This window comes from Coregonus clupeaformis, chromosome 11 (assembly GCF_020615455.1).
Source record: "Coregonus clupeaformis isolate EN_2021a chromosome 11, ASM2061545v1, whole genome shotgun sequence".
NCBI classification, from domain to species: Eukaryota; Metazoa; Chordata; class Actinopteri; order Salmoniformes; family Salmonidae; genus Coregonus; species Coregonus clupeaformis.
The window spans coordinates 17,518,052-17,530,075 of NC_059202.1; the positions used below are offsets into that span (position 1 = coordinate 17,518,052).

General features: G+C 45.0%; 1 protein-coding gene across 1 annotated transcript in view; it reads left to right on the forward strand.

Moving 5' to 3' along the window:
• Positions 1 to 12,024, forward strand: part of LOC121577110 (lisH domain-containing protein ARMC9) — a 109,269-nt gene that overhangs the window by 67,088 nt on the left and 30,157 nt on the right. The window contains exons 17-19 of the mRNA XM_045223375.1: positions 4,406 to 4,480; positions 5,119 to 5,209; positions 6,677 to 6,735. Of these exons, the coding sequence (XP_045079310.1) occupies positions 4,406 to 4,480; positions 5,119 to 5,209; positions 6,677 to 6,735 (225 nt within the window). The remainder of the gene's footprint in view (positions 1 to 4,405; positions 4,481 to 5,118; positions 5,210 to 6,676; positions 6,736 to 12,024) is intronic.

Sequence of the window (12,024 nt, forward strand, 5' to 3'; positions counted from 1 at the left end):
ACTGGCTCTGAAGGTGCGTGGTTACTCACTGTGTCTGTGTGGAGTCTGGAGTCGCTAGGGCAACGGGCCTGCCTGCTCCGCTTGGAGAAGGAGCTGACGGCTGAGAACGGCTAAAAAAACGCAAGGAAATCTAAATATACTAGTGGCTTCTGGACAGATAACTCATCCAAAGGGCTTTGACTTGTCAAACACAGCAGAAAGCTTATACAATATGATGCCCCGTCACCTTGTTAATTCAGTAACTTACTTAGATAACTAGCAAGTTAAACTTATGGTGTTGCGTTAACGCAGAATTCTTCATTTTCCACAAATTTTTCTAGGTGTAGCCAGACTTTTTTTCTCATGTAAAATGCAAGATTAACCACAAGCAAAACATTAGGAAATGTAGCTGGCTGCATTCTTTCTTTCTATGATAACCATTAGAAATATGATGGCCATGCATCGTTTTTGCAAAAAAAGACGTTGCTTCTTCATTCTTTAGGCTTATTTCCTTGTGTGGCTGCCAGCCAAATAGCGTTGCACTTCTGTTGTCATCAGGATGAAAATGAAGTTATCTTCTGCCAAATGTGTTGCATTAATGTATTTTCTGTGAAGGAAAACTATAGTTGCACGTCCCTGATCGCTCTGTTGAAGGCCAAAAAAAAACACTGTTGACTTTCAATATAAAACGCGACCCCTGTCAACACACAGCTGGACTCGCCTGCTCCCGCTTTCTCCTGACAAACGCGTGACTGGCTCAACTGTTCTGGGGAACTACGGTAAGCTTCATAATGTAAAATAATGTGACAGGTGAAATGAGAACGCGATCTGCTTTTTCTTCTAATATATTGCACAAGTTAACTGCAGGTATTTACTTAAAAAGAAGCTACAAATTATATATATATTTTTTGAAAAACGTAAACTAATTTGATGGTATTGAAAAAACCATCCTGTGGCCAGTTCCAAATACCTCGGGAATATATACAGTTTTTATGACATACCGCCCAAGCCTACTGCGGTCTTGCGAACTCTGACCCAACTTTGCTATTTTCTGATTATTTTTTTGGCATTTTTCTTTACTTTTTTTTGCACAAAATGTATCCGCTATAATTATTATGATCGACAAGAACTTTTTGAACGTCAGATCGGCAGTTACTAACCTCAATTTCCGGCTTCAACGTGCCCTGGGCTGTTTGAGATACCCAAGAGGAAATGCCGGCGAAAAAGAGGCAGGATTAAGGCAAAGGGAAAACCGGCCACCTCTTCCCTCCATTCTACAGTCTCTTGATAATAAGATGGAAGACCTCCGATCGCAGATTTTGTTATCAACGGAACTCTCGTAACTGCAATATTCTCTGCTTTTCTGAAACATGGCTTTCGGACAAGATACCCCCCCATGGCTGTACCCCCCATGGCTATACAACTTTATAGGTTCTCCATTCACCTGAGCAGACAGGACATTGCATTGATGGAAATTGAGAAGAGAAAGGGGGTATGCCTCGTCATCAACAGCAAATGGTGTGCTGACTCCAGCGCAGCGGAAGTCTATTGTTCACCCGTCTTGGAATACCTGATGGTCAAATGCCGATCTGTTATCGGGACTGCTGTTTCTGTACCAAATACAGTGGGGGAAAAAAGTATTTAGTCAGCTACCAATTGTGCAAGTTCTCCCACTTAAAAAGATGAGAGAGGCCTGTAATTTTCATCATAGGTACACATCAACTGTGACAGACAAATTGAGAATCTTTTTTCCAGAAAATCACATTGTAGGATTTTTAATGAATTTATTTGCAAATTATGGTGGAAAATAAGTATTTGGTCACCTACAAACAAGCAAGATTTCTGGCTCTCACAGACCTGTAACTTCTTCTTTAAGAGGCTCCTCTGTCCTCCACTTGTTACCTGTATTAATGGCACCTGTTTGAACTTGTTATCAGTATAAAAGACACCTGTCCACAACCTCAAACAGTCACACTCCAAACTCCACTATGGCCAAGACCAAAGAGCTGTCAAAGGACACCAGAAACAAAATTGTAGACCTGCACCAGGCTGGGAAGACTGAATCTGCAATAGGTAAGCAGCTTGGTTTGAAGAAATCAACTGTGGGAGCAATTATTAGGAAATGGAAGACATACAAGACCACTGATAATCTCCCTCGATCTGGGGCTCCACGCAAGATCTCACCCCCGTGGGGTCAAAATGATCACAAGAACGGTGAGCAAAAATCCCAGAACCACACGGGGGGACCTAGTGAATGACCTGCAGAGAGCTGGGACCAAAGTAACAAAGCCTACCATCAGTAACACACTACGCCGCCAGGGACTCAAATCCTGCAGTGCCAGATGTGTCCCCCTGCTTAAGCCAGTACATGTCCAGGCCCGTCTGAAGTTTGCTAGAGTGCATTTGGATGATCCAGAAGAGGATTGGGAGAATGTCATATGGTCAGATGAAACCAAAATATAACTTTTTGGTAAAAACTCAACTCGTCGTGTTTGGAGGACAAAGAATGCGGAGATGCATCCAAAGAACACCATACCTACTGTGAAGCATGGGGGTGGAAACATCATGCTTTTGGGATGTTTTTCTGCAAAGGGACCAGGACGACTGATCCGTGTAAAGGAAAGAATGAATGGGGCCATGTATCGTGAGATTTTGAGTGAAAACCTCCTTCCATCAGCAAGGGCATTGAAGATGAAACGTGGCTGGGTCTTTCAGCATGACAATGATCCTAAACACACCGCCCGGGCAATGAAGGAGTGGCTTCGTAAGAAGCATTTCAAGGTCCTGGAGTGGCCTAGCCAGTCTCCAGATCTCAACCCCATAGAAAATCTTTGGAGGGAGTTGAAAGTCCGTGTTTCCCAGCGACAGCCCCAAAACATCACTGCTCTAGAGGAGATCTGCATGGAGGAATGGGCCAAAATACCAGCAACAGTGTGTGAAAACCTTGTGAAGACTTACAGAAAACGTTTGACCTGTGTCATTGCCAACAAAGGGTATATAACAAAGTATTGAGAAACTTTTGTTATTGACCAAATACTTATTTTCCACCATAATTTGCAAATAAATTCATTAAAAATCCTACAATGTGATTTTCTGGAGAATTTTTTTCTCATTTTGTCTGTCATAGTTGACGTGTACCTATGATGAAAATTACAGGCCTCTCTCATCTTTTTAAGTGGGAGAACTTGCACAATTGGTGGCTGACTAAATACTTTTTTTCCCCACTATACAGTGAGGGGAAAAAAGTATTTGATCCCCTGCTGATTTTGTACGTTTGCCCACTGACAAAGAAATGATCAGTCTATCATTTTAATGGTAGGTTTATTTGAACAGTGAGAGACAGAATAACAACAACAAAAATCCAGAAAAACGCATGTCAAAAATGTTATAAATTGATTTGCATTTTAATGAGGGAAATGAGTATTTGTAAAGATGGGGAGAGGTCTGTCCATAGTAAAGAGATGCTCTGCTTTTTTAAATCTTGATTATTGTCCAGTCGTGTGGTCCAGAGCTGCAAAGAAAGACCTGGTTAAGCTGCAGCTGGCCCAGAACAGAGCGCCACGTCTTGCTCTTCATCGTAATCAGAGGGCTAATATACAGTGCATTCCGAAAGTACTTAAAGTAAAAACGTACTTTCTCGTGTTCTTCTTATTTCTATTTCTTGTGTGTTTTTGTTCTACTTGACATTTCTATAAAAATGTTATAGCATTACTGATATTGATTACTGCATCGTTGGGAAAGCATTTCACTGTACTCGTGCACGTGACAATAACACACTTGAAACGTGTTGGCATGTGCCATGTACATGTTCCACAGGAGGAGAGCCATAGCCCAAGCATTCTGTCCATCTCTCTAACGTAAAGCCCACCCACCGCAGCAATGCCGTGTTACACTCTCAGACCCGCTAACTATTATTAATGGAGTTGCACCTCTATACGCTTCATGCATAACCGTGTAGAAACGTGTTGTATTGTGACATGTCAGAGGCATGTTTTCTCTCATCCTATGCTGTCATTCCTATTTGGGCCATAAAATCATACTGTATCCCCAGCTCCAAACAATGTTGATGTTTTTTTTTCTCTCTCTCTCTCTCTCTCTCTCTCTCTCTCTCTCTCTCTCTCTCTCTCTCTCTCTCTCTCTCTCTCTCTCTCTCTCTCTCTCTCTCTCTCTCTCTCTCTCTCTCTCTCTCTCTTCTTTGTCTTGATCTCATCTCTCTCTCTTCTTTGTCTTGATCTCATCTCTCTCTCTCTCTCTCTCTCTCTCTCTCTCTCTCTCTCTCTCTCTCTCTCTCTCTCTCTCTCTCTCCATATGGTAATGTTATGTTTTCTCATACAGCACATTCAGCCTAGTTATTGTTGTTGTTGTTGATGATGTAATCAAGATAGAATAAGGTTTCCCACTTACACACTTGTGTATGTTTTTACAGATTTGGCCGTACGTGAACGGAGCCCTGTATAGCATCCTGTGTATTCCTGCAGTGCGAGAGGAAGCCAAGGAGATGGTTAGTGTGTGTGTCAAGGACTTAGGAAATGAAGATTGTTGGTGATTCATTTCCGTGTGTGTGTGTGTGTCAAGGACTTAGGAAATGAAGATTGTTGGTGATTCATTTCTGTGTGTGTGTGTGTCAAGGACTTAGGAAATGAAGATTGTTGGTGATTCATTTCCGTGTGTGTGTGTGTGTCAAGGACTTAGGAAATGAAGATTGTTGGTGATTCATTTCCGTGTGTGTGTGTGTGTCAAGGACTTAGGAAATGAAGATTGTTGGTGATTCATTTCTGTGTGTGTGTGTGTGTGTGTCAAGGACTTAGGAAATGAAGATTGTTGGTGATTCATTTCTGTGTGTGTGTGTGTGTGTGTCAAGGACTTAGGAAATGAAGATTGTTGGTGATTCATTTCTGTGTGTGTGTGTGTGTCAAGGACTTAGGAAATGAAGATTGTTGGTGATTCATTTCCGTGTGTGTGTGTGTGTGTGTGTGTGTGTGTGTGGCTCAGTTGGTAGAGCATGTATGCTTGCAACGCCGGGGTTGTGGGTTTGATTCCCACGGGGGGTCCTGTATGAAAGATGCACGCACTCGTTACTGTAAGAGGCTCTGGATAAGAGGGTCTGCTAAATGACTGAAATGTAGTGTGTATGTGTAGAGTATGGAGGAGATCCTTCGCTGCTACAGCAAAGAGGAGAACCCAGAGCTCAACAGGCAGATTGAGTTCATCATCAAACAGCTAAACTCAGGTCAGTCTCACACACACACACACACACACACACAAACACACACTCACACAACAGAGGTATAAACACATCATGTATACACACAGCCCTACATTGACACATATTGACACGAATGCACACAGTGCCTTCGGAAAGTATTCAGACCCTTTAACTTTTTCCACATGTTGTTACGTTACAGCCTTGTTGAATTATTTCCCCCCCCTCATCAATCTACACACAAAACCCCATAATGACAAAGCAAAAACAGTTGTTTTTGTAATTTTTTTTGCAAATATATAAAAAATTGAAAACTAAAATATTACATTTACTTAAGTATTCAGACCCTTTACTCAGTACTTTGTTGAAGCACCTTTGGCAGAGATTACAGCCTCTAGTCTTCTTGGGTATGACGCTACAAGCTTGGCACACCTGTATTTGGGGAGTTTCTCCCATTCTTCTCGGCAGATCCTCTCAAGCTCTGTCAGGTTGGATGGGGAGCGTCGCTGCACAGCTATTTTCAGGTCTCTCCAGAGATGTTCGATCGGGTTCTAGTCCGGGCTCTGGCTGGGCCACTCAAAGACATTCAGAGACTTGTTCCGAAGGCACTCCTGCGTTGTCTTGGCTGTGTGCTTAGAGTCGTTGTCCTGTTGGAAGTTGAACCTTTGACCCAGTCTGAGGTCCTCAGCACTCTGGAGCAAGTTTTCATGAAGGATCTCTCTGCACTTTGCTCCGTTCATCTTTCCCTCGATCCTGACTAGTCTCCCAGTCCCTGCCGCTGAAAAACATACCCACAGCATGATGCTGCCACCACCATGCTTCACCGTAGGGATGGTGCCAGGTTTCCTCCAGACGTGACTCCTGGCATTCAGGCCAAAAAGTTCAATCTTGGTTTCATCAGACCAGAGAATCTTGTTTCTCATGGTCTGAGAGTCCTTTAGGTGCCTTTTGGCAAACTCCAAGCGGGCTGTCATGTGCCTTTTACTGAGGAGTGGCTTCCGTCTGGCCACTCTACCGTAAAGGCCTGATTTGGTGGAGTGCTGCAGAGATGGTTGTCCTTCTGGAAGGTTCTCCCATCTCCACAGAGGAACACTGGAGCTCTGTCAGAGTGACCGTCGGGTTGTTGGTCACCTCCCTGACCAAGGCCCTTCTCCCTGGATTGCTCAGTTTGGCGGGGCGGCCAGCTCTAGGAAGATTTCTATAGACCTGTTTTCACTTTGTCATTGTGGTCTATTGCGTGTAGATTGACAAGGAAAATGTTTTACTTAATCCATTTTAGAATAAGGCTGTAACGTAACAAAAGCACATTCTCATCCTTTTTCACACTGGCATGCACAGAGTACACATGCATAACATGAGTCATTCTAATGCTATGTGTAGTAAACACACATACATACACTGTTTCGTTTGAGGTCACCGTATGTGCAAGCTGTAGTTTCCGCGTGTCCTATTTGACATCTCACCTTTGACCTGACGTGGCTCTGTCCTAACCAGGGGAGGTAACTGAAGAGGGATCAGAGTCTGAGGACGAAGAGGAGGATGAGGATGATGAGGTAAGGCCGCCTCTGTCCCCTAGACACTCCTCCACAGATGGGACATACACACTCCTAGCTACCAATCCTGACGGCTGCCACACACAGACACACACACACACACACACTCCTACTAACTCTGACACACTCACACACTCGCCATTTGCCAAACCATCCCAGAGTCCTTTGAGCCACAGTCACACACATTCCTACATCAAGAACACCTCCCAAAAAATGAGATATGAAAAGAGAGGGAGGGATCAACGATAAAAAAAATTTTTTTTAAACATACTACATTTGAAACCTTTCCCAAACTGCTAGATGGCAATCTCAGCGTAACACAGATAATCAAGTCTCCCGAGTGGCGCAGTGGTCTAAGGCACTGCATCGCAGTGCTAGCTGTGCCACTAGAGATCCTGGTTCGAATCCAGGCTCTGTCGTAGCCGGCCGCGACCGGGAGACCCATGGGGCGGCGCACAATTGGCCCAGCGTCGTCCAGGGTAGGGGAGGGAATGGCCGGCAGGGGATGTAGCTCAGTTTGTAGAGCATGGCGTTTGCAACGCCAGGGTTGTGGGTTCGATTCCCACGGGGGGTATGAAAAAATAAAATAAAAAAATAAATGTATGCACTAACTGTAAGTCGCTCTGGATAAGAGCGTCTGCTAAATGACTCAAATGTTAATTTAATAATGGCTGTCTCCCACCTGTGTGCTGCCAGATTGGATTCTCTGGGAAAGTGGGTTATCAGTTAAGGGCCACAGCAGTGGCTTGTTCTGGGTTTCAAAATGTGTGTGTGGGTATATGCCCTCATTCACTGACCCTCTACCCTCTATGTGAAACGCTGTACTTCCATTGGCAAGTGAGATAGGGTGGTTTCACTTTGAACCTATCATCCCAAATGTGATGCCATATACAAATAAATAACCTAATAACCTATAGGATTAGTGTTTATAATAGAACGGTGCCGTTGTTGGTGTTATCAGCATGATCACATCTTTTGTTTAAAGCTGAAATCCGTAAAGGGGGAATCAGCGCCGCTGTTTGCCCCAGCGCCTTGGTTATTGATTTTGAGAGGAGCGTCCGGCAGCGTAGTAAAAAACACTGCTGTTCTATTCTATCGCGTGTGCAATGATGGAATATCCCAAACGGACGTGGCCGTTTCACCAAGAACCGATTTCAGTTTTAAAGTCTTTACGAACAAACCCATCAATCACCAATACTGCTTTTCTCTCTCCATGGTCTCACGGCTATCCCACAGACTTCAGTTCTCTCCCAGCACGATCTTATGTCATGCTATTCTCTGGTGGATTGTGTTCATTAGGGAATTTCTTATTGGACTAGTCAAATCAAATCAAATCACATTTGATTTGTCAAATGGGACGAATACAACAGTGAAATGCTTACTTACAAGCCCTTAACAAACAATGCAGTTTTAAGAAAGATTACCAAAAGAAAGACACAAAAAAATTAAAAATTAAATAATACGAAATAAAAGCAACAAATAATTAAAGAGCAGCAATAAAAATAACAATATCGAGGCTATATACAGGGGGTACCGGTACCGAGTCAATGTGCAGGGGCACCGGTTAGTCGAGGTAATTGGGGTAATATGTACATGTAGGTAGAGTTATTAAAGTGACTATGGGTGGTCCTCTGTAGCTCAATTGGTAGAGCATGGCGCTTGTAACGCCAGGGTAGTAGGTTTGATCCCCGGGACTACCCATACGTAAAAATGTATGCACACATGACTAAGTTGCTTTGGATAAAAGCGTCTGCTAAATGGCTTATTATTATTATTATTATTATTATTATTATTATTATTATTATTATTATTATAAACAGAGAGTAGCAGCTGCGTAAAAGGGGGGCAATGCAAATAGTCTGGGTAGCCATTTGATTATCTGTTCAGGAGTCTTATGGCTTGGGGGTAGAAGCTGTTTAGAAGCCTCTTGGACCTAGACTTGGCGCTCCGGTACCACTTGCTGTGCGGTAGCAGAGAGAACAGTCTATGACTAGGGTGGCTGGAGTCTTTGACAATTTTTAGGGCCTTCTTCTGACACCGCCTGATATAGAGGTTCTAGGTGGCAGGAAGCTTGGCCCTAGTGATGTACTGGGCCGTATGCACTACCCTCTGTAGTGCCTTGCGGTCGGAGGCCGAGCAGTTGCCATACCAGGCAGTGATGCAACCAGTCAGGATGCTCTCGATGGTGCAGCTGTAGAACCTTTTGAGGATCTGAGGACCCATGCCAAATCTTTTCAGTCTCCTTAGGGGGAATATGTTTTGTTGTGTCCTCTTCACGACTGTCTTGGTGTGCTTGGACCATGTTAGTTTGTTGGTGATGTGGACACCAAGGAACTTGAAGCTCTCAACCTGCTCCGCTACAGCCCCGTCGATGAGAATGGGGGCGTGCTTGGTCCTCTTCTTTTTCCTGTAGTCCACAATCATCTCCTTTGTCTTGATCACGTTGAGGGAGAGGTTGTTGTCCTGGCACCACACGGCCAGGTCTCTGACCTCCTCCCTATAGGCTGTCTCGTCATTGTCGGTGATCAGGCCTACCACTGTTGTGTCATCTGCAAACGTAATGATGGTGTTGGAGTCGTGCCTGGCCATGCAGTCATGGGTGACCAGGGAGTACAGGAGGGGACTGAGCACGCACCCCTGAGGGGCCCCCGTGTTGAGGATCAGTGCGGCGGATGTGTTGTTACCTACCCTTACCACCTGGGGGCGGTCCGTCAGGAAGTCCAGGATCCAGTTGCAGAGGGAGGGGTTTAGTCCCAGGGTCCTTAGCTTAGTGATGAGCTTTGAGGGCACTATGGTGTTGAACACTGAGCTGTAGTCAATGAATAGCAATCTTACATAGGTGTTCCTTTTGTCCAGGTGTGAAAGGGCAGTGTGGAGCGCAATAGAGATTGCATCATCTGTGGATCTGTTGGGGCAGTATGCAAATTGGAGTGGGTCTAGGTTTTTCTGGGATAATGGTGTTGATGTGAGCCATGACCAGCCTTTCAAAGCACTTCATGGCTACAGACGTGAGTGCTACGGGTCGGTAGTCATTTAGGCAGGTTAACTTAGTGTTCTTGTGCACAGGGACTATGGTGGTCTGCTTGAAACATGTCGGTATTACAGACTCGGTCAGGGAGAGTTTGAAAATGTCAGTGAAGACACTTGCCAGTTGGTCAGCGCATGCTCGGAGTACACGTCCTGGTAAGCCATCTGGCCCTGCGGCCTTGTGAATGTTGACTTGTTTAAAGGTCTTACTCACATCGGACACGGAGAGCGTGATCACATAGTCGTCCGGAACAGCTGATGCTCTCATGCATGTTTCAGTGTTACTTGCCTCGAAGCGAGCATAGAAGTAATTTAGCTTGTCTGGTAGGCTCGTGTCACTGGGCAGCTCGCGGCTGTGATCCCCTTTGTAGTCTGTAATAGTTTTCAAGCCCTGCCACATCCGACGAGCGTTGGAGCCGGTGTAGTACGATTCAGTCATAGTCCTATATTGAGGCTTTGCCTGTTAGATGGTTCGTCGGAGGACATAGCAGGATTTCTTATAAGCTTCCGGGTTAGAGTCCCGCTCCTTAAAAGCGGAAGCTCTACCCTTTAGCTCAGTGCGGATGTTGCCTGTAATCCATGGCTTCTGGTTGGATGTCAGGGACAAGATTGTAGACCTACACAAGGCTGGAATGGGCTACAAGACCATCGCCAAGCAGCTTGGTGAGAAGGTGACAACAGTTGGTGCGGTTATTCGCAAATGGAAGAAACACAAAAGAACTGTCAATCTCCCTTGGCCTGGGGCTCCATGCAAGATCTCACCTCGTGGAGTTGCAATGATCATGAGAACGGTGAGGAATCAGCCCAGAACTACACGGGAGGATCTTGTCAATGATCTCAAGGCAGCTGGGACCATAGTCACCAAGAAAACAATTGGTAACACACTACGCCGTGAAGGACTGAAATCCTGCAGCGCCCGCAAGGTCCCCCTGCTCAAGAAAGCACATATACAGGCCCGTCTGAAGTTTGCCAATGAACATCTGAATGTTTCAGAGGAGAACTGGGTGAAAGTGTTGTGGTCAGATGAGACCAAAATCGGGCCCTTTGCCATCAACTCAACTCGCCGTGTTTGGAGGAGGAGGAATGCTGCCTATGACCCCAAGAACACCATCCCCACCGTCAAACATGGAGGTGGAAACATTATGCTTTGGGGGTGTTTTTCTGCTAAGGGGAAAGGACAACTTCACCGCATCAAAGGGACGATGGACGGGGCCACGTACCGTCAAATCTTGGGTGAGAACCTCCTTCCCTCAGCCAGGGCATTGAAAATGGGCTGTGGATGGGTATTCCAGCATGACAATGACCCAAAACACACGGCCAAGGCAACAAAGGAGTGGCTCAAGAAGAAGCACATTAAGGTCCTGGAGTGGCCTAGCCAGTCTCCAGACCTTAATCCCATAGAAAATCTGTGGAGGGAGCTGAAGGTTTGAGTTGCCAAACGTCAGCCTCGAAACCTTAATGACTTGGAGAAGATCTGCAAAGAGGAGTGGGACAAAATCCCTCCTGAGATGTGTGCAAACCTGGTGGCCAACTACAAGTAACGTCTGACCTCTGTGATTGCCAACAAGGGTTTTGCCACCAAGTACTAAGTCATGTTTTGCAGAGGGGTCAAATACTTATTTCCCTCATTAAAATGCAAATCAATTTATAACGTTCTTGACATGCATTTTTCTGGATTTTTGTTGTTGTTATTCTGTCTCTTACTGTTCAAATAAACCTACCATTAAAATTATAGACTGATGTCTTTGTCAGTGGGTAAACGTAGAAAATAAGCAGGGGATCAAATACTTTTTTCCCTCACTGTATGTACGGTCAATGTGGGGACGACGTCATCGATGCACTTATTGATGAAGCCAGTGACTGATGTGGTGTACTCCTCAATGGAATCGGAAGAATCCCGGAACATATTCCAGTCTGTGCTAACAAAACAGTCCTGTAGCTTAGCATCTGCTTCATCTGACCACTTTTTTGTTGACCGAGTGCTTCCTGCTTTAGTTTTTGCTTGTAAGCAGGAATCAGGAATGGAGGGCGAGGGAGAGCTTTGTACGCGTCTCTGTGTGTGGAGTAAAGGTGGTCTAGAGTTTTTTTTCCCTCTGGTTGCACATTTAACATGCTGGTAGAAATGAGGTAAAACGGATTTAAGTTTCCCTGCATTAAAGTCCCCGGCCACTAGGAGCGGCGTCTCTGGATGAGCGTTTTCCTGTTTAGTTATGGCCTTATACAGCTCATTGAGTGCAATCTTAATGCCAGCATCGGTTTGTT